Source organism: Mesocricetus auratus, unplaced genomic scaffold (assembly GCF_017639785.1).
Source record: "Mesocricetus auratus isolate SY011 unplaced genomic scaffold, BCM_Maur_2.0 Super-Scaffold_100010, whole genome shotgun sequence".
In the NCBI taxonomy this organism is placed as follows: Eukaryota; Metazoa; Chordata; class Mammalia; order Rodentia; family Cricetidae; genus Mesocricetus; species Mesocricetus auratus.
In genome coordinates, this window is record NW_024429194.1 from 57,272,129 (window position 1) to 57,298,322 (window position 26,194).

The 26,194-nt window shown below is 39.1% G+C and overlaps 1 protein-coding gene and 1 long non-coding RNA gene across 4 annotated transcripts in view; one reads left to right on the plus strand and one right to left on the minus strand.

Annotated features, from left to right (window-relative positions):
* Nucleotides 1-26,194, plus strand: part of Tmeff2 (transmembrane protein with EGF like and two follistatin like domains 2) — a 274,658-nt gene that overhangs the window by 123,865 nt on the left and 124,599 nt on the right. For all 3 annotated transcript variants that reach the window (XM_013121121.3, XM_013121122.3, XM_005080916.4), the window contains exon 5: nt 14,370-14,466. In XM_013121121.3, coding sequence (XP_012976575.1) covers nt 14,370-14,466 — 97 coding nt within the window. The remainder of the gene's footprint in view (nt 1-14,369; nt 14,467-26,194) is intronic.
* LOC121142830 overlaps nt 1-26,194 on the minus strand; it is a 51,932-nt gene that overhangs the window by 17,483 nt on the left and 8,255 nt on the right. The gene's annotated exons all lie outside the window — the stretch shown is intronic.

The following is a 26,194-nucleotide window of genomic DNA, read 5'->3' on the forward strand; positions in this document are numbered from 1 at the left end:
GAAGAAAGCATGATTTCTCAGAATAAACAGAGGTCCTGGATCTGGGAAATATTTAACCACATCGTAAACACTACATTCTGCCCCTAATGTTCTTAGAGTAGGGGTCATTGTGCTTTCAAAACCCAAGAGCTCCGCCATTATCGCAGAAGTAGACTGGAAAATATTAGAGGCAATTTAAAATAATTGTTGTAGTAGCTGCCAGTTTTATAAAATGCTCTGAACTTTCAAAACTGGCTTTTTACTGTTACTCTTTTATTTCAGTGGCCTATTTATACTAAAAAAGCTATAGGCTTAAAGAAGCCTTTATTTTTATAAATTTTATCTGCAACTTTCTTATAGACTCAGGAGTTAGATGATGACATTTCAGGTTAACTGTGAGCAGCAAGCTCCTGAAGGAGGCAAGTTCCAAAGGAAGTAGCGAAGCTTCTTGGTGCCACTGTCTTTTTCATCCATAACAAAATAGAAAACAATATTTTTAGTATAATCTTTGTCCCATGTCCACTGTCCTGTAAGGAGCCTGGACTTGGAGGAAACCTGTCACTCTCCCCCCACTTTCCCACTTCTTCCTTAGTCCTTGTTTCTTTCACCAAGGAGCACAATTCAGATGTTTTGTTGCAAGAACTTCTCTTTAAAATTGGCATTTCCATTTCTCTCTATTTTTATCACATTACTTTAAAATTGTGTTTTTTGGCTGACACAAAAATTTTAGTCCAGCATCCTAAGAAGTTTACACATAAAAATGCACATGAGAGATACTGAACCATTTGGTCTTCCTCCAACGTCCTCATTTGGAATGAGAGAATAACTATGCTTCACCTTCAACCCTGGAAGCCAGAGCAAGTTAGAGGGTGGAAAGCATTTGCACATTTCTCCTGTTTCATTCTTACCCTAGCCTGTGAGCTAAACAAAGCATCATGTTACTTTATTATGGAAAACTCTGGGACTGGAGTAATAATCTGTCCAAGCTCTCCTGACACTATTAACTCTAGGCCTGAGTGTGGTCCAACAGGTAGATCACTGTGTGTTGTTTCCAATTTTGAGTGCCATGATGAGGTTTTCGTTTTGGTGGAATGTATGGGTTATCCATCCAGAAGGGTAAGTTCAGGGATATGGAGATTGGCTTCACAGGAAATTAATTCAAAACTTAGGTAAAATGATGAGATTTGAAGTAATACGATGGTAATGGTATTAGACAAATTTGACATATACATGATACATAGCTTTCTGATAAATTATGAAGTCTCTACTAAAATGAAAATTAAGTAAAAGCTAATGCAGTTGGCAAGTAGTCTTTACTTTATGAATGAAAGTACATCCACACCACTAGCACAAAACACTAGACTAAAGACACACAAAAGTGTACTTTAATAAATATCTATCTATTCACTATATTTACTAATTAGAAAAATTCATTGATAAGGCAAAATTTGTAGAAAAGTCATAGAAATACTTTAGTCTTTTTTTAGTCACAGTCATTCTCTTGCAATATTTTCCATCTTTGTTGTGTGATTGTATCATGTTAACTGATTACCATCCTAAATAGAGACAGCACAGATAAAATGTCTACAAAGCAAGACCTGTTTCATCATGATTTCCAAACTCCAGCGGCAGTTCCTCTACTAGATATTTCTGTTTGTACAGAAAACATGTTCTTGTTTCTGTGACCAACACTCTAACTTTGCCCTAATCCAGTCACCTTTCTAGGACCTTATACAATTATGTAAATTCCAGGACTTTCTGTAATTATACCCATACTCTCTACTGCAAATATTTGAACTTCTCTGTTCTGTATTTCCTCTTAATATGAAGCCTTGTATTCTTACATAGAAATGCCTTTTTTTTTTTGGAGACACAGTTCTTCAGCGTAGATTTGTAGAAGACCAGGCTGGCCTCGAACTCACAGAGATCCACCTACCTCTGCCTCCCAATTGCTGTGATTAAAGGCATGCACTGTCACTGCCCAGCCTATAAATTCCTATCTTGGCCTGAAATAATCTACTTCATGCTTCATTCTCTGTCCATATTTGGCCACTTTGCAACAGTCTTACCTACGTTCATTGTTTTCACCATGCAACTTCTGAGCTTTTCACAACTTTTAATCTAAATTTGGTGACCAGTATATCCTACAGCAGTCCAGACCAATTCTCTTAAATTATTAAGAAAACTGAATTTCTCATCTTTCCAACATTCATTAAGGAAGAATTCAAATTCATCCATATGAATATTCATAAGATGATTTGTATTAATTATGCTTTGAATAATAAGACTATTTTTGCTTATAATTACCATATAATTGATATGATATCATTTCATGAAGTTTGGCATAGCAAGTAGCTCGAAGTGAAATATGCTACGCATTGTATCAGACTGTTTGCTTGCCTGTCCTGATTCTTTTCTTCCTTCCTCTCCTTGATTTCATTTGTCTCTTTTATTGCTTTTTTTGGGTAACTGTTCCTAGTGCCAACTCAGACAGACTAAGTTCAATCATTCATACTTAAATGATGGCAGGAAAAATGTACCTCAACACAGTAACTATGTATTAACCTCTTAAATTATTTTTCATTGTTGTGAAGAAGATATGTTATATATAATTACAGAAAAGAAAAAACTTTTTCTTCCTCTAACAATCTAGCTGAATTATGGAAAACTAACATTTCTGTAATGGTGTCCTTTTAAAAAAGCCTTTAACTTTATTCTTGAACTTTTCAAGTTGCTTTAGAATTCTTAGGCATTGTGTATGAAAATAATTTTAGCCATCTTTAGTTTGGGGCATTTAAATCAATTAAAATTGAATGCAGTCGTATGTCTTTCAAGTCAATGAAAATAAAGATAATAGACTTTTCTCCTAAAATATGAACTCATGCTGAATTATGATTAAGGCACACATAAAGCATTACATGACACTAGTTCCAGAGAGCCCTCCTCCTCCAGCAGGTCAATATATGGAAACAGTCTATTACCCAAGTATCAAATGACGTCACACAGCTTTTAAAAACAAGCAAAGTATTTTCTTCTTACTTTTTAAAAATCACATTGGGATTTACAAAGAAAACTCTGAAAATATGAAAAATAGTAGCTGATGACTCAAAAACAATTTTGAAGTTTCTCAACCTTTAGGAATTGCTACCAGATCTCAAGCACCATGTTAACTGTTACATGCAATTCACTACCTGTGAGAGAAATGTCTGAGAGGCAATCTGGCCACAGGACATAAAACAAACATGTGGTAGAAATTAAATAATAAATGGTGGCTTTTTTTCTTCCTTTTTTAATTTAAGTTAGAAACAAGTTTGTTTCACATGTCAATCCCAGCTCCCTTTCCCTCACCTCCTCCCCATCCCTCCCCAACAGGCTCCCAATACCCTACCCAATCTACACTCCAATCCCCAAGGAGGGTGAGGCCCTCCATGGTGAATCTCCAGAGTCTGTCATGTCAAACAGGGTAGGGTCGAGGCCCTTCCCCAAGAGTACAGGCTGAGAGAGCATCCCTCATTGTGGGATGGGCACTCAAAGTCTATTTGTATGCTAAGGATAAATACTACCCAAGGCCCCTCCTCACTGACACCCACCTTCAGGGGTTCTAGGTCAGTCCCATGCTTTCCACACAGCCATCAATCTGGGGTCCAAGAACTCCCCCTTGGTCAGGTCAACTGTTTCTGTGGGTTAAACCAGCCCAGTCTTAACTCCTTTGCCCATCAGTTCTCCCTTTCTGACACCAAATTCCAGAAGTTCAGTTCAGTGTTTATCTGTGAGTATCTGCCTCTGGTTCCATCAGTTGCTGGATGAACGTTCTGTTTCCCAGACTCTCTGGCAATGGGATTGTATGCTGGTACTCCCCTGATTCAGGTCTAAAATCCATAAATGAGTGAGTAAATATCATGTTTCTCTTTTTGTGACTGGGTTACCTCACTCAGGAGGGTTTCTTCTACTGCCATCCATTTGTCTGCAAATTTCAAGATTCCATTGGTTTTTTTCTGCTGAATAGTACTCCATTGTGTAAATGTACCACATTTTCTCTATCCACTCTTCAGTTGTGGGGCATCTAGGTTGCTTACAGGTTCTGGCTATTACAAATAATGCTTCTATGAACATAGTGGAACAGATGTCCTTGTTGTACGAATGTGCATCTTTTGGGTATATGCCTAAGAGTGGAATTGCTGGGTCTTGTGGTAGACTGATTCCCATTTTCCTGAGGAATCTGCATACTGATTTCCAAAGTGGCTGTATGAGTTGGCACTCCCACCAGCAATGGAGGAGTGTTCCCCTCTCTCCACATCCTGTCCAGAATAAACTTTCATTGGTGTTATTGATTTTAGCCATTCTGACAGGAGTAAGATGGTATCTCAGAGTTGTTTTGAATTGTATTTCCTGGATGGCTAGAGATGTTGAGCACTTTTTTAAGTGTCTCTCAGACATTTTAGACTCCTCTTCTGAAAATTCTCTATTTAGTGCTGTACCCCACTTTTTGATTGGATGCTTTGGTGTTTTGGAGACTTGCTTCTTGTATTCTTTGTAAATTTTGTAAATCAGCCTTCTATCAGATGTGGGAGTTAGTGAATATCATTCCCAAATCTGTCGGTTGCCTTTTTGTCTGTCTGACTGTGTGCTTTGCCTTACAGAAGCTTCTCAGTTTTAGGAGGTCCCATTTATTAATTGTCTCTCTTAGTGTCTGTGCTACTGGAGTTATAGTCAGGAAATGGCAACTTTTTAAAAAACAACTGTCTTCCTGATCTGTAAATGGAGTCTATCCTCTAATAGAGGTTATCCCAATTTGGCTATTTTAGATGAGGACATACATATTTATAAAACTCATTCTTTTTTCCACTTTGATTAAATTTATTTTTTTCAGTTAAAATTTAGATTAGAAACAAGGTTGCTTCACAAGTCAGTTCCAGGTCCCTCTCCCTTTCCCTCCCCTCCTCCCGTGCCCTACCCCCAGACCCCCCAATATCCCCTCATTTCCCCAGGGAGGGTGAGGCCCTCCATGGGGGTGTCATTTAAAACTCATTCTAAATTAAAAATTATTCTTTGTAATTTTAGAAGCAAAATATTATTTTGTTATTACAGATACATTGAATGAGACATTTCATTAACTCTTCATATATGTAAAAGAATAGAAAAAAAAGCCTTCTAAGTCTACCAAGAGTTACTTTGGTATCAAGTTTTCCTTGATTTAAATAGAAGGAGTAAAAAAAAAGTTGTAAGTTTTGAAAAATAATCATATTAGGGTTTGCACATAATGTACCTAAAGTGTACTTGTCCCAGTAACTATGGGTCACATATTCAACCTGGAAATACCTTTTATTTTCTTGGTGTAATTTGATAGTTAAAGGGATAACTGTCTTTGTTTAAGACTCAATGAATAGAAGGTTTCTATCTGGATGTTTGTGCTATTTTTAATGTTGGTGTTATACTTAATATAAATGACACATCTCATATATGGGTCAAAATCATGACCTAAAACTGCATGGAGGAATAAATGGAAGCCATACTTCGACTGGCAAAGTGAGCATTATCTTGGGAGAAAATCAAAATACAACAGAGGAAACATGTTTTAACCATTGTAGAGCATATGCTGGCAACAAAGGGAAATGATAAAAGGCAGAAAGGCAGATTTGGAGAAAATAAACAAGGGCTATATTTGTGTGGATTAAGGAAACCAAGCAAAATCTGAGATGTGAAAATGCTTGCTTCTTTGGAATTTATTAGTCTGCTTTCCATAGGAAAAGCTACAGTAACAAATGACTTCTGAATCTCAGAAGTTTACAGTGTCAGTGGTATATTTCTTCCTTCTAGAGGTGTGGTCAACTGTGGCTCTGTTCCATATATCTTCGCATTCTGAGACTGATTGAAAGAACAGCACATATTTTATGATGTGTCTTTTATATCAACAGAAAGAACAAGAAAATGCAAATCTACATAATGGCTTTTTGATAGTTTGTATTCAGTTTTCTCTTCAATTATGCTTGCATCTCACTGCCAGATCATGTCAGAAGGCAAAGTGTGGCATCATATAACTGCAGGTCAGACAGCTGTGGCTTGAGGCATATAATCTTTTCATTATGAAATGAGAAAGAAATAATGGGGACAAATGATGCAACCTGTTCTAGGAGTGATTTTTCCAGGCATGTTTTCCATACAGTTTGTGTACTGTAGCAAATCTTAAAGAGTTAGGGCAGGTAAAGGTCAGAAATCAACAGTTTAGTAATAATCAACAGATTTTCAGTACTGAATTCTTTTTATGCTTGATAAATTAACAGAGAAGAGTACAATGGACATTAAAGTAAATTTCCACATATTCATAGTTTTATCAGAGAATGTTACCACATCCCAAAGACATTTAGAAGATTAGTAAGAAAGCTTCTAACAAGAGACAGGGCTGACAAAAGACAAAAAATGAGAAGCAACCTTACAATCACCAACACGAAATTTAGAACTGTTTCCTCAAGAGCAGTTACATCAATGAAAAATTATCCCCCAGGAGTTCAACTTAGTGTTTAGCTGTGGATCTCTGCCTTCTGCTTCCATCAGCTACTGGATGAAGGCTCTAGGATAGCATATAAGGTAGTCATCTATCTTATTCTAGGGGAAGGCATTTAAGGTAGCCTCTCCACTCTTGCTTAGATTGTCAGTTGGTGTCATCCTTATAGATCTCTGGACATTTCCCTAGTGCCAGTTACAGAGATGGAGGAGTGGTGAGCAAGGGGTCAAGATCAGGCTGCAGAAACCCACAGAAACATCTGATCCGAATAAGAGGGAGCTCATGGGCTGGGATAGCTGGGAAACCATCATAAGAATGACCCAGACCCTCTGAACATGGATGTCAGTTAGGAGGCCTGGATAATCTATGGGACCTCTAGTAGTGGATCAGCATTTATGCCTAGTACATGAATGGACGTTCGGGGCCCATTCCACATAGATGCATACTCTCTCAGGCTAGACGCATGGGGGAGGGCCTAGGCCCTGCTCCAAATGATATGACAGAGTTTGGAGACTCCCCCATGGAAGGTTTCACCCTCCCTGGAGAGCAGAAAGGGGATGAGATAGGAGGCTTGGGGGGCCAGGGGAGAAGAGGGAGGAGAGGGCTCTGGGATTGACATGTAAAACAAGTGTCTTCCTAATTTAAATAAAAAATCAATTACCCTCCACAAGAGCAACATATGCTTTCTAAGAAGCAACTTGCAATTTCTAAGATGCCATACATACCAAAATATGCTCAAGGGAACTACAAAGATATTAATAGGTATCGAGTGTAGCTAATGCAACCTTTGTGAGGAAACTGTTTGATTTAAGTACCTCTGCTTGAAAATAAGAATGTGTTAATGTACTTGAAAAATAATGAATTATATCATAAGAATGGAACACCAAGGAAATAATAAAAATAAGAGTAGAATCCACTAAAACAAGAAAATTAAATATCATCATGCACAAAAAGGCCAAACTTATAATAGAAGAAGTCACCCCAGCACATCTGTACTGGAGAACAAAAACACCTGAGTATCCTCTTTCTACACATCTGTCAGCTCACACACAGTGTCCACTATGAGCACTCCCTGAACTAAGTTTGCAGTGGAGAGAAAAGAAAATTAGAATGACAGTAAGGGACAACAGATACAAAAATTGCCAAATGTAATAGAAAATGAAATCCAGCAACATTAAAAAGTTAATATAACAAATCAAACTGGATTTTTTCCCAAAAGTATAAGGTTGGTTTAACATGTGAAAATTAATGCGTTTTATCACATTTACAGATCAAGAGATAAATCACACTTGGGGTAAAAGGATTCTCAATCTTCACTGGAAGCTTGAAACTCTATTTGAGGTAGATCACAAACCTGAGTGTAAATCTAAACTTAAAAATTTGTCAAATGGGAGACTGTTGTTACCTTTGAATAGAGGACTTCCTAGACATGACATAAAAATAAAAGTCATAAAAGGAAAAAGCTGACTGCATCCAAATAAACACTTCTACTCTCCAGAAGAAAATGCCTTTCAGGTGGTAGTCTGAGAAAAAATCACAAGATCAGTATCTGAGCAAATTTCATATCCAGAATATATCAGCACATCTGCAAATTTGAAAATAACCATCAGTCACAATCAAGTTTTACTCTGTGTCAGGATATCTGCTATTGTGAAGTAGTTCAAGAGAATTAGAAATGTATGTATACAAAAAGTGTTTTTGCTAGGAATGTTGGATGGTCATGGAGACAACTCAGTAAGCAAAAAGTACTTGCTGGGCAAGAATGAGGATCTGAGTTTGATTACCCAGAACCCAAGCAAAAGCGTAATCTTCTGTCATCCTGGGGCTCCTGTGGGAGATGAGAGACAGAGATGGGAGAATACCTGATACCTGCCTTGATGCTAGAGGCCAGCAAGTCTAGACCAAACAAGAGAAAAACGAATGCAAAAGAAACCCTGACAAAACACAAAGGAAGTCCTGGCAAAAGGCAGAAGGCAAAGACCAATATAACCATGTGCATAGGCAGCCATTGTACATGAATGCCTGCATTCACACACCTAAGTATGCACACACACACACACACACACACACACACACAATCATATGGAAACACAAATAATAGTTAAAACTATTTATAGGTGCTTTAGTCAATAAGTACCAAATTTTAATTTCTTTTTCCTCACTTTCTTTCTTTCTTCCTCACAACTCCTCCCATTGTGTGTGTTTAGATCAAATTCATACCCTCAGGAATGCTAGCCATGTAGTTTCAGAGCTACCCTCCTACCCAATAATTTTCCAGCTAATAACATCAAATGCCCATCTCTCTCTTAACAGAGGATGGATAGATAAGCTGTTACATAGTATTTATAGAAAGACTAAGCATCCAAGAATTAGTACTACTGACACACCCCAACCATCTGACTCTCAAAATTATGATTGCACAATCAACCCAAAAATGGCAGACTGTCTAATGTAGACTGTGATGACAGAGAGAAGATACCCCACCTGCCCAAGTGCAGGCATGGTAGTGGCAGGAAATGTGGACACAGGGGAAGGAGCATAAGGGAACTTACTGAGATAGTAGTCTCCATATGCATGCTCTTTTAATTCTATTATTTTTTAAGATTTTTTGTTTAAATTAGAAACAAGGTTGTGTCACATGTCAATTCCAGCTCCCTCTCCCTCCCCTCCTATCAAGCCCCCCCCCACCAACCCCCAGCCCCACACCCAATTACCCACCATGGGAGATATCCATAGTCTACCATTTCATTCAGGGCAGGGCCTAGACCCTCCTCCAAAAGTCCAGGCTGAGAGAGCATTCCCTCATTGTGGGATGGGCACCCAAAGTCCATTTGTATGCCAGGGATAAATACTGATCTACTACCCAAGGCCCCATAGATTGCCTAGACCTCCTCACTGACACCCACATTCAGGAGGTCTGGATCAGCCCCATGCTGGCCTCCAGCCATCAGTCTGGGATCCAAGAGCTCCCCCCTTGTTCAGGTCAGCTGTTTCTGTGTGTTAAACAAGCCCAGTCTTGACCCCTTTGCTCATCACTCCTCCCTCTCTGTCACTGGATTCCAGGAGTTCCGATCAGTGTTTAGCTGTGGGTGTTTGCCTCTGCTTCCATCAGTCATTGGTTGAAGGTTCTAGGATGGCAGATAAGGAAGTCTTCAAACTCATTATCAAGGAGGGGCATTAAAGGTAGTCTCTCTGCTATTGCTTAGCTTGCCAGTTGGTGTCATCCTTGCAGACCTCTGGAAATCTCACTAGTGCCAGATCTCTCCTCAAACCTATAATGACTCCCTCTATTATGGCATTTCTCATCCTGTTCTCCTCTGTTCTTCCCCTGACTCTACCTTCCTGGTCCCCCATGTCCTCCCCTACCCTCCTCTTCTCCCCCTCTTTTTCCCCCAGCTCCCTGTCCCTTCCCCATGCTCCCAATATGCTCAGGAGATCCTGTCACCTTCCCCTCCCCTAGGGTAACATGCATATCTCTCTTAATTCTATTTTCATATATTCCATCCTGACAACAGTTTCCACTACTCCCACCTCCTATTCCCCCACAATTTCCCTTCAAAAAAGAGCATGCCTCCTAGGGATATCAACTGAAATGATAGGCACAGCAAATTGAATAAGACTAGGCACAAATAGTCATATAAAGGCTGGATGAGACAAAGGAGGAAAAGGATCCCAAGATTAGGCAAAAGAGTCAGATACAACCCTGACTCCCACTGTTAGGAGTCCCACAAGAACATAAACCTACACAACATATATGCAGAGGGCCTAGCTCAGACTCAGGCAGGCTCCATGACTGCCACTTCAGTGTCTGTGAACTGCTATGGACCCTGCTTAGTTGACTGTGTGAGTCGTGTTCTCATGGTGCTCTCAACCACTCTGGCTACTACAATCCTTCCTCCCCATCTGTCTCAGAGTTCCCTGAGCACCACCTAATGTTTGGGTATGGTTTAGGTCTCTGCATCTGCTCCCATCAGTTGCTGGATGATGCCCTTCTGATACTAGTTGGGTTAGGCTCCAGTCTATGACTATAGCAGAATAACATTAGGAATTATTTCAATTACTTTTTTGCCACTTGTGGTTGGTTTTATCCTAGGTCTCTGGGCTATACAGCCTCTAGTCCTTGACCCTGCAGGCAGTGTCACGGTTGTTCTCCTTGTCAGATAGCATGGTCCTTCATTTGGCCTCTCCAAGCTCTGTGGTACCTTTACCCCCAGAACATCTTGAAGGCAGGACAAATTGTAGTTCTAATGTTTTGTAGCTGGGTTGATATCCCAGTGCCATCACTGGAAGATTTATCTAGTTACAGAAGATGGCCATTTCAGGCTCTGTATCTCCCACTACTGGAAATCCATACTAAAATCACCCTCATGGATTCCAGGGTATTTCCAATGCACTGGAGTTTCCACATGGTCCCCAAAATGCCTCCCAGTTCCAGTTGTCCCTCCCAGTACTCTCTCCTTTCATCCATCATTCCCCTCCCTGGTCCTTCCTGTTCCTATCCTCACTTGCCCCCAGTTCACCCTTGAAATCTATTCTATGCATTCTTCAAACTTGAAAAGTTGCCTTAAGATCTGAATGTCACCAAATGTCTATTTCTGCTAGGCTCTCAACAAAATGGACATTGTAAAACTGTTTGAACATTCCATCCCCCATGTGACAGTGAGACAGGCAGAAAACTAGGCTCCAGAACCATGACAGTATATAGGACCAGTATAAAAACATGTTTTGAGCCAGAAAAAAAGAGGAAATGAAAGAAAGTCACTATCGTTCTGAAGAAGCCACCAGGGCAGGCACGTCTCATAGTTATCTGCTTCTAAACTTTCTTAAACGGAATAAGAAGGTTTCCAGCCTAGACTAGTGTCTCAAATAGCCAGTGTCTTCATAAACTGCACCTCTTGCTCCTTGAATTCCCTTCAACCACTCATTGAAACTTCTTTCTATTAAGTAAAATGAAATAATAATTCTGTGTGGCAGTTCAAAACAAAGAACTTAAGATGTAAACGCATGGTTAAGATAAGACTCTGGGATAAACAGATTTGTTCCCATATAATCCTTATATAAATACAAATAACTAAGCACATATCCTTTTCATCCTACTTCTTGTAATTAGAACGAAGACAAAGAAGAAACAGCTCCATGCAGTGCACATTTGCTGAGCTTGTAACAGGTACTAAGTTAGTGATCTGCTTGTATGACTGTGACCTTTACTGAGAATTACAGTTCGTATTTCAGCCTCTGTGTAAGTACATATGTATGAGTAGAGCGCTGTTACATAATTAAGCTTATTCTTTCTAAATAAGACACACTGATGCCTTCTAGTCTATTGTAGATTGTTACATAGCCACAAAAATGTTAGTTCTGGACCATTTAGTTTCACTCACCACTAATAGGTTGTGCATGGTTTGAAATGATGCATGGTGCTGTTCTCTTGCCTCAAAATGTGGTCTATGGAACAGTATACCCAGCATCAGAGCTGTAGCAAATGTAGACTCTTAGGCCATGCTTTATGCCTATTGGAAAAGAATCTGAATTTTAATAGTACCTCTAGATGTCCCTTGTGTATTTCCAGTGCTAGAAGCCTTGTGATGAATGTATGACTGCTGATGTCTTTCAGGTCTTGCCTCAGACAGATTCTTACAAAGTGGTCTAATCTTAGGGCTTTATTTTTGTTGTTTGCTTTTACAATATGCATACTTTAGCCTCAAATTATGCCATTAATTCAGTATCTCCAAGAAAAACAAATAAATAAATGAACAAATAAAATCTATCATAGTTTCTGAGGCCAACCTTACTTAAGAACCCTTGGTCTATGGGGTTAAACAGAAGTGAGCTCATTTAATTGCTAATATGTTGTAAAGGTGAAACAGGTATTTCAGGTTCAAAGGAAATATTTTCTTTTAGCTTTCTTGTGGATGACTTCATGTACAGCAATTTATTTCCCGTGTATTTAGTGACAGGGCACTGCTATTTATTTTTCTGAATTACTTCTCCTTGTGAGAAAAACTCCAAACATGTCTCTTCTACCAAAACACTGCCCTTTTGTGGAGTATAAATAGTGTGGCTTTGGGTAAGAATGCCATGGCCAGTCTTGCTAAATTAGTGAAATTTCCCTCCCCTTTCCTGTTTAGATCCCTAACCCAGGATCTCAGCTGCTGGAGGAGATGGGCCTGCCCTTGAGTGCTATCACCCATCATTAAGCACCTTCCCTTCCTGGGGATGTGTTTCCTGGGTGATGGAAAACTGTAGCCTGGGAGTTGCTAATCCTGCTAACACTAAAAGGTTCACTCCTGTTAGCAGCATCTGTGTTGCATTAATAATAAGAAAGTAATAAAGAGAGCAGCCTCAGCTCTCAGTCTCCCCTGAGGTAAGGCCTCAGCTTCTCTCCCATCCCCCTGGTCCACTCTAATGGTCTTGCTGTACTGGAGCGGTAGGGTAGATTGGTGAAGTACTGCCTGTTCTGTCAGAGTTAAATTCCTTCTCAGAGGGAATTTTCCCCTAACATATCTAGGTTAAATGAAATACCATCAATACTTTTAGCTCTTAAAGCGACCCATTTAATTCATAACTTAAACTCAAGTTAAGACTACTAGACACAGGGAAAGAAGAAAGAAAGCATTAAGATATACAATCAGACACAAGGAAACTTGATTATTTCAGAAAAAGTATATTCTCCATTTCCCTGTCAGAGCTATGAATTAGAACTCTCCTTTTGGGCCCTTTGTGTTTGTTTTTTATTCACCAAATCATTTTTTGTTCACAGCAACAAATTAAAATCAAGAAAGATAATTACTTTTGTAAATACTGAAAATTCACTAATAGGCAAAGAAGAAGTTTGGATGTAACAGGCCAAGAGTGTTTGGTAATTAATTATTTTTATAGAATGTTTGTGTGGTCCACGGAGGAGTTACAGCACTTTCCTGTTGAAATCATGTGATCTCTAGCAGATGGGTTCTTTGAAGATACTTTGGTGTCTTGAAAAGTGTGCATTCTGTGCCTGGAAAATGATTGTCTTTGCAGTGGTTAGATTGTTAAAGTTTTTCACTTTCCACTAAAGCTACTTCACTGAGTACACAATTTCCAGCTCCCACATCAGATGGCTCATCTGTAACTGTAGTTCTAGGTGACCTGATACCCTCTTTTGGCTGCTGTGGGCACTCCAACAAACACACACACACACACACACACACACACAAAATAAGACTTTAAAATTCAAAATCACTTCTAAATCTTTATAACAACATGCTTGTAAGTATGTAACAGGACAAGGGAGAAAAGGAACCATCTAAAAAGACTACTTATCAAGTGTTTCTGAGATTGCAATCCTTTGAATGAGAAACTGGGAACTTTAGGAATAAGAAGATACAAAATTCTTTTCATAATCACTGGATTTTCCTCCAAGCATAGACCACTCTAAATCCCATTTAAAGAAATAGCTATTTTATGTAAGCTATTTATTAGCAAAGTAATTTTCTTTTTTTTTTTTTTTTGGTTTTTACGAGACAGGGTTTCTCTATATTGTTTTGGAGGCTGTCGGTCCAGCCTGGCCTTGAACTCACAGAGATCCGCCTGCCTCTGCCTCCCGAGTGCTGGGATTAAAGGCATGCGCCACCGCCGCCAGGCGCAAAGTAATTTTCAAAACCCCTATATGCTCTCTTGTTTGTGGCTGTGCCACATATAAAAAGGTAGAAGCCTTTACTCTATTCCGGTGACTGCCACAGTACTGCAGTCTTAAAACTGGGGAAGAAATGAGAAAAATGTACCACTTTCATGAGTACAGTAGCGAGTGACCCCATTGGGAAGCAGCAGCTTTGGCAGAGAATTCTCCCAGCATTGTTTACACTGTACACATCTGTCTGCATGTCCTTCATGTGTGGTTTCTGTCCCACAGTCCATGAAGGCTCTGGAGAAAGCAGTCAGAAGGAAACCTCTACCTGTGACATTTGCCAGTTTGGTGCAGAGTGTGACGAAGATGCTGAGGACGTCTGGTAAGACGCGGTTGTGTTTTCTTAAAATGATGTCAGAGATTAATCGTTATTTCTATTCACTAGCTCTTGTTTCAAAGAAAACATTGTCGGTATTTTTATTTTCTTCTGACTTCTGAAGGCGGTAAGGACAAAGTGTTGTAAAGTTTCTGGAGTTGTGAGGTGAGTCAGGCAAGCAGATATCTGTATCTGCATAGGAAACACAATACCATCAGTGATGACCCAAATCAGCCTTACCAGACAGAAAGGGTAATCATATTCACTAGAATATCTCTGTTAAAAAATGTCATCTGGGAACAGATGGCTTCTAAGTTTCTTTAGGTTTCAATAACAAAAGAAGACAGATAATGGATGTCTGAAAACAACAGAAACACAAGTTACCCCTTCTTGAGCCTAGGAAGTTCAATATCCATCCTGGAGAAGAACTGCTGTCAGCTTCCTATGGAAAGCATTGACCTTGCTGTAGCCTAAAATACAAGGAGCAAGGGACATCTCTGATCTTCTTTCATAGAAGTCTTTTTTTATCATTTTTTATTTTAATTTTAAATAGCTTGTTTTACATGTCAATCCCAGTTCACTCTCCCTCCCCTCCTCCCGCACTCCCCTTCCCCCCTCCCTCCCACCCTATTGCCAAATCCTTCCACATAGGGGATATCTAGGGTCTGTCATTTTACTCTTGGTAGGGTCAAGGCACTCCCCCTAAGAGTCCAGGCTGAGAGAGCATCTCTCTTTGTGCTATAGGCACATGAAGACAGTTTGTATACCAGGGTTGAATTGATGATGATTCAGTATTTATGACATAATCACCTTTCCCAAACAATATCTTCTAATGCAATTCAGTGTCAAGAATTTGAACATATGCATTGACAGAATGTTCAAATATCAGCAATTATAATCACAGTTTCTAGTGGGTCTGAGGGAGGAAGGGAAATGGAGAGATGGAAGGATGGAGGAATGGAGGGAGAGAGTAGACAGGGAAAAGAGGGAGAGAAAATAAGAGAGAAAGGGAGAGGGAGAAAGAGATGTAGAAAGACAGGGAGAAGGATGGAGGGTCTGAGCTGAGATTTAAGAGAGAACATGTGTGAATACCCACAGCCAAGCTGCCAAGACACTTAAGTCCAATACAAACACACACACGCACACACACACACACACACACACACACACACACACACACACACACACACCCTCTGAGCTACCATCCAGCATTAGGCTTTACTTTTCTCTACAGAATATAAAGATATGATGAACAATGATAATCTGCATTACTTTGAACAGGTGTCAAATATTTAGCCTTCTGAAACATATGTGTGTATTGGTCCTGGTCTGGTCATTTGGCAAAGTGCATAAAGCAAAGGTCACAGAGTCGGGGGAGTCTTGAGAGGGAGGAAGTAGTCTTTTCTCTTCCCTCTTCTTCTGTTTTCTCCTCCCCCTTTTCCTCCCTCTGTAAAGAGAAGCTTTTTCTTTGAGAGAAGCCTTCCCGCCAACTGGGTTCTAGAGCCGCATCAGTCCCAAATAAACACAGAGGAGGCTATATTAATTATGAAGCTGTTGGCCTTGTTTGTTTCTTACTGGCTAGCTCTGACTTAAGTAATTACCCCATAATTGTTAATCTAAGTATGTCTCTTACCAGAGAATAGTTCCGGGCTTCCTACCCCATGGCGGTTACATCTCGAACTCCTGTGTTTCTCCTTCCCAGAGTCCTCCTGGACTCCTAGTCCCTCCTATCTAGGTTTCCTATTGGCTCAACAGTACTTTATTGACAAATGCACAGGACTTCCCCCAACATCCCTCCATCCTTCTCCCTGACTCCTCTATCTCTTTCTCCCTCTCCCTTTCTCTCTTCTTTTTTCTCCATCTTCTCACTGTCTGCTCTCTCCCTCTATTCCTCCCTCCTTTCCTCTATCCAACTCCCTTCCTCCCTCTTTTGTTTCATTTTTACAAACACTTCATGAAAACAGAAAACCATTTGTTTTCTTCAATATTTGCCAAATGATATTAACATTCATTTTGATAAAGCTTCTATGAGTAGAAGGATTTCGTCTAAAGAAAAGGAACACTTTTTAAATAAAAACACAACAGATAAATTTGGCAGAAGTGAAACATTAGGGACATATAATATATTTAATGCAGAATATGGTAAAGGTGCCATCCAATCAAACTGGAACACCTACATGTGAACACTGCCAGTAAGTAGAATAACCATCTATTCATAAAAGGAGACATCAACAGGCTGTTCAGATATCAAACATCTTCAGCGACTGGACAACTGGGAGTGCACTCGTGGTACATGCCCTAGGTGAAGCATCCTGAGGAAAATGGATGTATACTTTCTAAAGAGCATCCTGAACATCCTGATGTTGATAAATTTATAGTCCCAAATCTGTGAGATCACCAGAATTTCTTTTGAGATTCTTTCAACTCCAAACCTAATGAGTCAAAATTTCAGTGAAGTGGGACTTAATTTTTTTCTGAAACTTCTTAAATGATTATAGAAAAGATACTTTAAAAGAAATGACTGACTAAAAGAATCATTGACTTAATTTCTAGCTTTCCATCAGTTTTCAAGCAGACAATAGTTCTCCCTTTTAAAAACTATAGACACAGAGGATGGCTGGAGAGATGGGTAAGCAGCTAAAAATATATATATATATATATTGCTCTTGCAGAAGGTTTTAAAAGAACTTTCTTCCATTTTTTCATCTTTATTATGGTCAGTTTTAGCTAACAGTTGCATTTTCCAAGTACAGAATTTAAGACATGGCATTATACCATTACCTAAAATGTTTAGGTTGCATACTATGTGTTTTATCATGTGGATACACTTTTCTTGTTTTTTCATAGTCACACAGATTATTTTATTTTACTAAGAAGAAATGAATTTTTAAGCGTTTAAGTGGCTTATGAGTTGAAAGTAGGGGGAAGTGTTGGCATTACAATTCAACTAAAGATGTGATTAAAATATTTCTTTGCTGCCCTGCCTAGAATAATGAAATTGTCAGGTTGTAGGCAATGCATACATAGTGACTCCTAAGGACGGTGGGTTAGAGCTGATGGTTCAGAAAATACTTACAGTAGTCAGTGGGAAAACATCCAAGACAGTGGAGTGCTTATTCTTGGATATTGCAAAACCTCACATCCATGGTATAAATGTAGCTCAAGGATTTTCATGTCAGGCTAGTGGCATCAGCAGTTTTCCATTGGGTCCCAGCATGACAAATTGACTTCAGAGATAGCTTTGTTATGAAAGAAACAGGGAGGAAGGCAGAGCGTCCAGGAATTGAGTATCAAGCAGGAAAATGAATTAGGGACTAAACCAGGTCTACTTAGTTTACCCACCTTAGATGACCAAACCATGGTGACCACAGGTAGACAGAACATAGCCTAAACTGGGGTAATAAATTGCAAGGTCAAAATGAAATCAACGCAAAGGCTGACTGGATGCTGGATCAGTTAGCTTTTGGCTAGGACATCTTGTATGTCCCAGCCTAGAGACAAGATCAGTTCCAAAATTCAGAATAAACCTGAACCTCCAGATAGGGACTAAGTGACCATAGCTGTGGAGATTAGAGACTGCAGGGGCAGTGATCCAAGAACATCATTATACTTCCCAGACAGACTGAAAGTTGTTAATGTTCAAATAGAATGTATTCTAAATGTCCAAGGTAAGCAATAAAGAACTATGCTGACACCAGTACATTGATTTTCATTTACCTAAATACTTTTCTATGTTAACATATTGTGTTTGTTTTGCCCAGGAAGTGGATTGGAAACAGCTAAAGGACATGAGCATAAAGCAATAAATGAAGTTAAATAGGCATGCAATGGGAGAAACAATAAAGTAAGATAGTTAGCACTCAGGGAGTGATCTGACCATACTGATGTACAGAGTCCTCGTGACAACAGGGGAGCCTTGACACTACGATTTGGGATGAAACTATGGCTAGATCCCCTTGCAAACATAAAATTCTTCATGGGCTATGTAGTAATAAAGAATACAGCATGATATTTTTAATATGTTTTCCTTTAAAACACAATTTTATGTATGCAAATTTCTTTTTCCATGACTTTATGAAATAATAACTAGGTCTAAATACCAATGACAAATGCTATTATTATTACTAGCCCTGGTATACCCACAAACAAAAGTACAAAATTAATCCTGATCTTTTTAAACCTAGCCTAACATATAAATGTTTTTATTCTGCCATGGGGTTGAGTCTAGTTCCTCATAGATCTCCCATGAAGAAGATAAATACTTTTAGCATCCATAAGCCAGGGCACACTTAGGGGATCACATCTCCATAGTTAGAGGAGGTTTTGAGTTAAGGAGAAAGAAACACTGCAAATGAGGAATTAACAAAATTAAAGAAATGGGTGGAAAGGCAGAGTAAGAGGTCAGAAATAATAATTAGAAGACGGTGTGATGCTAATCACATGATGTTTAACACATATGTTCTAAGGGAACAGATGGTTTTTAATCTAATGGAAGTGAAAGTGTTATGTACTGTGGTTTTATTTTGAGGGTCTTCTCCTGCCTCTCTCTTTTCATGAAAACATCAAGACTACAAAAATTAGAAAATGATCAGTTTTCTCAATATGAAAACCAGAACTTTGCTACAAAAATGTCTTCATCTCTGAGTATTTACCTCTGTGTAAGGAAGGATTTGACTTCCAAAATGAACAGTCAAACTTCAAGTAAGATGTCCACTTTGCAGAATACCAACTTCTGGAATAGAGGTGTCCTTTATTATAGACTGTCCACATTGCAGACTACCCACCACTGGAATAGAGGTGTCCTTCACTGATGACAGACTTCAGTTCAAGGAGTCCTGCAATGAGGTGGGAGGAAGGATTGGAGGAACCAGAGGGGTCAGGGACACAATGAGAACATGGCCCACAGAATCAACTGATTTGGGACACATGGGGTCTCAAAGAGATCAGGGAGCCAGTAGGGGTCTGACCTATGTCCTCTGCATATAGGCTGTGGCTGAGTAGCTTCGTGTTCTTGTGAGATTCCAAACAGTGGAAGCAGAGCCTGTCTCTCGTTTTGTGTGCTTGTGGGACCATTCTCCTCCTGCTGGGTTGCCTCATTGAACCTTGGTATGATAGTATGTGCCTGTACTAACTGTAGCTTGTTCTGCTGTGTGGTTTGGTTGATGTCCATGAGAAGCTTGCTCTTTTCTGAGGGGAGTTGCGGGGGTGGGGAGAAAGACTAGGGGAGGGTAGAGCCTGCCAACTGTGGTTGGGATGTAATAGATGAAAGAAGAATAAAAAAGAAAAAGAAAAAAATTGAGAATAGTAGGAACACTGATATAAGTGATATGAAGAAAGAAACACTTGTGTTCCTGTGTGGGAGGGGTTGAAGGAAGAAAACCTGGAAGGACTTAAAAGATTATTCTCTTTACAACTACACTGAAAAATATCAAAACTTAAACATCAAAGTGAATCTCAAATATAGCCTGCAAATATAATTCATACAGAGAAAGAATGGCTTCTAAATAAGAGGAAATTGACTCATTGCAAAGTAATAAAGTGCTAGCTGATAGCAGTGGGAATAAGGACTTACGATTTCAGCAAATATTTCTGATACTTGGTGCATTTTAGACACTGCTTTATATTCCTTTAATTATCTTACCTGATAAATTATCTCAGTGAGTCCAAAGTAGGTCAGTTAGGAACTCCTTGCACTGGGAACTAGCCCGTAGAAGTAATTAGCCTGGAAGTTTTTGTTGGTCCTGTCAGTCAAAAGTAGTTCAGAGCCCTGGGGTTGATTCTTGATTTAATGTATTTTTTAAAAAGCACATTGATAGCTAGGTCTGATCATGGGAATGGCTGGGTAGGAAACTGGCTGAGTGCCTAATATTTCCAGAGTGTCAGACTAGATCAAGAACAAGAGCCCAGGTGTGAAAGCAGGTGCAGCCTCTGACAAACAATGTGAGGGGAGAACCTCAATTAGTGTATGGGGTTGCTTTATGTGCGTGCTTTGCAGCGCCTCACCATTTCAACTTTGCTTTTGTAATTTTTGCCACATGCCACACAGCCTCCATTAGCAAAATTATGCTGGCTTAAATGCTGTTAATTTATCAGTACCCATTCATTTAGGTCTCTGAAAGCATCAACAATGCTTCCAGGACCGAAAAACCATGCCACGTGTCTACAAAATGCCTGTGATGGACAGCAGTGTAAGAGCCCAGAGAGGAGCAGCCCCAAAATCCTGAGTTCACAAGAGTGAGCATCTAGTGGTTTTTGTTTGTCGTTCTGTAATGGGAGCTGGGTGTGCAATTTGGCATTCCTTTCATGAGCTTCTCTCACAAAGACAGCTTAGTCTGAAGTCTTTAACTTCCTCCTCCTTTAATCTGAGGTGGCTCCTTGTCACTGGAAAGACTGTGAGACCATGTGTGTGGTTGGCATCGCTCCCACCTTTAATGCATTTTGGACCATGGAGACTCATGAATATTTGAAACAGGGCAATGGCTATGGATGATCCTTGGCACTGGAGTTCGCCATACATATAAGTAAATTAGATGTTAGCTACTGCTGACTTTGGTGCATTCGGGATGTGAATCTGAGAGGGTAAATTAAGACACCTCTGAGTAAACACAGAAAATGACTTCTTCTAAACTACTACAGGCTGATTTGATTAGACCCACTGCTGCAAGCAAAATATCTCTGGGTGAAAGTATCAGATAGGGATGTGCATGGAATCAAGAAACATCATGCTTATTAATCATGATTTTGTGGTAAACTGAGTTTATCCAGTCTTCCCCTAAAATGTTTTGTTTTTATTGATTTCCTTTGCTCTCTGGCCTCAGAACTGTAAATGCCTTCTAACAAGAATTTACTCCTGATGATACTGAGAAAAATTAAACAGAAAAACGAAATCACAGGTTCAGTTTGGAAAATTCACTGTGTTTGCTGTATGTATAAATGGCTTTTTAAGAAACTTATTTTGTGGTCATATTTGTAGGACCAGGCACGCACTTCCTCCTGTGAAACAAGCCTTAAGATCCAGCACAAAGCAGCTATCCATCCCCATTGCACCCATGTCGCAATTTCACCCACCCTATCCCCATAACATTTATGCCAATATTTTGGCTGTGAGTATATCTTATCACACTGGCCATTACTGTAGTTTTCCTGCTTCACAAGTAGATAAGACTGCATAAGTACCCTTCTGGTACCATGAAAGCTAGCAGAATGGAGAAAATATCTTAGTCACTACCAACTTGATTTTTCTATGTCCTATGACCAAAAGTGTTCAGTTTCTTCAGCAATAGTGCTTAACTTCCAAGTTCTGGTAGGCAACCAACAGCAGTACTAACAGCTTGTATTATTTGAGGGATCTCCAGGACACACCTAACCAAGAAATTAGGGGGAGGTATCACATACATGACACTAGACAGCTTAGTAAGGACACTTCACATATGCAATGGCTACTTAAAAGTCAATTGTTTTCCCACCCTCCATAGGAAAGGTGATTGTGATTATGAAGGTACCTAAAATTTTTAAGTTGAGCCAATTTAGCCTAGTTCAAAATGTGCAGGGCTTGTTACATAAGTTCTAGGGTTTCTTGATATTTTTCCATGCTCAATACTCAAGTCTGCTAGCATTCACACAGTGATCACACTTAGTTATGTGACAGCTAGAAACTGGATCTAGTGTAGAATACTGAGAACTACAGGACTAATGATGTCATGTGTGTTTTATATGTGCTGACAGTATTTATTTTGGCCACATGGAACAAATCATATAACTTTTATTGTAAGTCAAACAAAGAAATTATAAATAGCAACAAAACAGAGGCAGCAAAATTCTCAAGACAAATTGCAATTCTTCTATCATTTTAACTCTTTCCATTTTTCTCACTAGTTTACAAAGACTCACTGTAGCCTGATCCTGATAATGTGATGTTAATATTAGTGAAATATTACACATTTGATATCTTTTAAAGTTTTGGGGTTGCTGATTTCTCAGTCTTGGAGATGAAAACAGGCATCTCATTATACTCTTCAGAGAAGACAGAAGTTTCACAAATGTGTCTCCTGAGCATTAAGATACTATCCTAAATATTTAGATGCATGGAGTCTTTTAACGTGTGCACCAATCTTATGAATTTCAAACACCAATAATTCTTACTTTATTTTTTTAAGAAAAGGAAACTGTAGCTCAAGAGAGAGGAAAATAAATTTGCCAACTCTACTGTCTTGAAATATCTTGATGTTCCCTACTGCTCAAAATTTCTCAGTTTTATAGTCAGTGACATAAATGAACATATACATGTGCATATACACTGCACATACATGCTACACATGCCTCATTTGTATCATATATTTACCATAGGGTTTCAGGCCTCATAATAAAATGAAATAACACATTTCATGCATCTGTAACAATAATGCCCACCAGTTAACCTACTCATAATGACCATGCTGTACTCGAAGTTGAAGTCTACTGTCTTGAAATATATTCATTTTCCCTCAGCCTTGTATTATTTTCATCTGTTTGATTTTTTGGTAAGGATATTAAATTCTTCTGAATAGTGAATATCCTTACTATGGCTGTTTGTGTTTGGTTAAATGCAGTAACTAACTTGGAGGATTCAAAAAGACTTATTTTCACCACAGCCTACCTTCTAAAGCTGCTATTATTCGGTTGGCCTGTGTTTCAGTGCCAACCACTGGAGTGCCAAACTCAGCAGTGTTTCACAGGACTTTGAAAAGAGCAGAGTGAGGAGAAATTCAGGGACAAAATTTAATTTTGTTCCTATCAAATGGGGAAATGATCGTGGGCTATCCACCCACTCCCAAGAGACAAAGACATATCACCATATATACATATAGTATCATAAATTGTATTATAAATGTCCAGTTTTGCTGCAGGAATAGTCATAATAAGAGAAAAAAGAAATCAGCATTATTTAGTAGAAAATAAATATGATCCAGTATATGAGAGCTTCAGACCCCATATGGCTCGTATTGCCCAATCATGTCTCTTAAATTAGAACTTAAGAAATGTGACACACAGTATCACATTTCCCTATCTAACATACTTTTATTGTAATATTACATATTTATCAAAGAGATTTTGAACAAATATAAATGTAAACACTACTACTAATGTCGACACATTTTCTTCCCATATACCTGTGGGAGTTGTAAAAATCTAAACACATTTGGTACATCAATGTAGTCATCGCTGTTCAAAACTTTTATTTAATCAGGAATCTGAGGTTTATTTAGGGGGTGCAAGTGATTTTCAGGAAAGCTGGACACACAATAACATTTTAATTAGAGCTGAATTATTTTCTGTGACCCAGTTCTGATTGGTCTTTCAAAATTTTCAGCATTCAAAACAAATTGATTCAATTCAATGTACTGGCCTGGCAATGGGAAATAGCCTATGTTAGACAAGTTTGCTTTTTCTCCTTCAAGAGAAGAGACACCGTGCGTACAGTGGTTTCCTGAAGGATCAGGACTGACTACTGAGAAGCTGCCTGCACCAAAAGTGCATTAAATTGTGTAAAATCTGTCTCTAGTCTTCAGCAGCTAATTCCAAATAGCAATGTGTCTGTTGTCTTATCTGAGCAATGAATCAGTGATCTGCCCTCAGTAGCCCACATCCATTTACTACTGATAACCACTCCACAAACAGAGTGTGCATTATCTACTCACTTACTGAACAAATTACATGCAACACTCAACTGAAAAATCAATATGAGGGATGATTCAGTGGCTGAAGTGGCTCCTGGGCAAAGACCTGAGTTCAGATTCCCAACATCCATGCAAGACCTTAGCAAGGTGAACTAGAGCTAAGAAAGGTAACATTGGAGGATCCTCAGAGTTCATTTGCCTTGCAATCTAACTGGTGAGCACTAGGTCCAGTGAGAGACTATATCTCAGAAAATAATGTGGAGAACAATAGAGGAGGACACCCTGTATTAACTTATGGTTTACACATACACACACACACACACACACACACACACAAGAAGTCAATATTGCTGAAGGTCTAAATATTTGATAAAGGAAGGAAATAAAAAGAAGGATGGGGGAAGGGAGGAGAAGGCAAGGAAGGAGGACCAGAAAGAGTAAATTTCCCTAGCCCCTCAATGAAAAGCAAAATTACTGAGAGATGAGCTGATTCATCCTTTTTCACTAAGCTATGAACGAAATGGAAGAAATGAGGGCAATGCACTTGAGATGGATGACTGTCTGTGGGTTATTTACCATGGTGCTTTTTTTTTTATTAAATTCACTGCAGCCTTTTCATTGCCTTTAACAGTTCATACCATTCTCAAAGCTCATTTATTCAATGAAAATTGTTTTGAATGAAGTAATAAAACAAATACTAGGCCCAAAATAGACATAAAGGCTTACTCATAGTCAACAAGTATTCAAGTAAGTATGTCTGGAAGGAGTTTACAACAATGGATAGAAAGTTGAAAATGAAATTGTAGCTTTACATTAGAAAATATCAGCACATTTCCATTAAAACTATAGATCTCTGCATAAGTGTGGAATGTTAGAACATTCAAATGCAACACTCAAGTATCAGTCGTGATAAAAAATAGGAATCACATGTTGTACAAGACTGTGCCATTTAATTTTGATTGAATATGATTTACCTTCACCACAAAGCAGGCTAATTTGGGGAAAAGATACAAGAGAATTATTTGCCTTGCAGCAGACTTGGCTGCTCAAATATGGAGATAAAAAGGAAAGCCCTGCATTGACTAACATATCAACATATTACTCACAAATCTTCAGAGAAATATGACTATTAGATAGGTTTATATATCAACAGGCCAAACAGTTGAGTAATCAATCACCATATAGGTAAATAGGTAGATAAGCAGGCAGTTAAAGAGGTTTATTGCAAAAAAAATTGGCTTCAAGACCAAGCAGTTGACAAGCTGGATAATATGAAGATAGTGTGGTATTATTCGATTTTGGAAAACAAAATGAGAAAATAATTACTAGGGTTACATTCCTTACTTCTGTGAGGAGCCATGCAGTCATAATTGGTGCTTATAACCATTTCCTTCCACTGGGATTTCTTTATCTTCAGCAAGCATTTAGGTGGTTATATTATTTACCTGGCAAGGTGACAAAACCTTTTCTGGAGGCTACTAATCATTTGTCCTTTTGTCTATGCTGGGGTTGGGCTATTTCACTGACTTTAATCACAGAGTATTGTAGTCCTGAGATCACCTCATCCATTTCTCTGGTTTATAGTACTAACCCAGTTTACCTTTGACAGCCAGGATCGTTCGTGAAGTAGCATAGTAATTCACTTCTTTACCTATTGACTCGAAGGCATAAGATCAATGAGACCAGCCAACAATCAGAACCTACCCTTCTGTTTGTCAGCATTGTGTGTGTTGGCACATTCTCTTTTTTTTATTTTATTTTCCAGTTTAAATTTAGATAAGAAACGAGGTTGCTTCACAAGTCAGTTCCAGGTCCCTCTCCCATTCCCTCCCCTCCTGCCGTGCCCTCCCCCCAACCCCCCCCCCCGTTATCCCCTCATTCCCCCAGGGAGGGTGAGGCCCTCCATGGGGGTGTCCATAGTCTGTCATTTCATATAGGGCAGGGCCTAGACCCTTCCCCAAGAGTTCAGGGTGAGAGTGCACCTCACATTGTTCTACGGGAGTCCAAAGTCCCTGTGTATTCTCGGGATGGGTACTGATCTGCTGCCCAAGGCTCAATAGATTCCCTAGGCCTCCTCA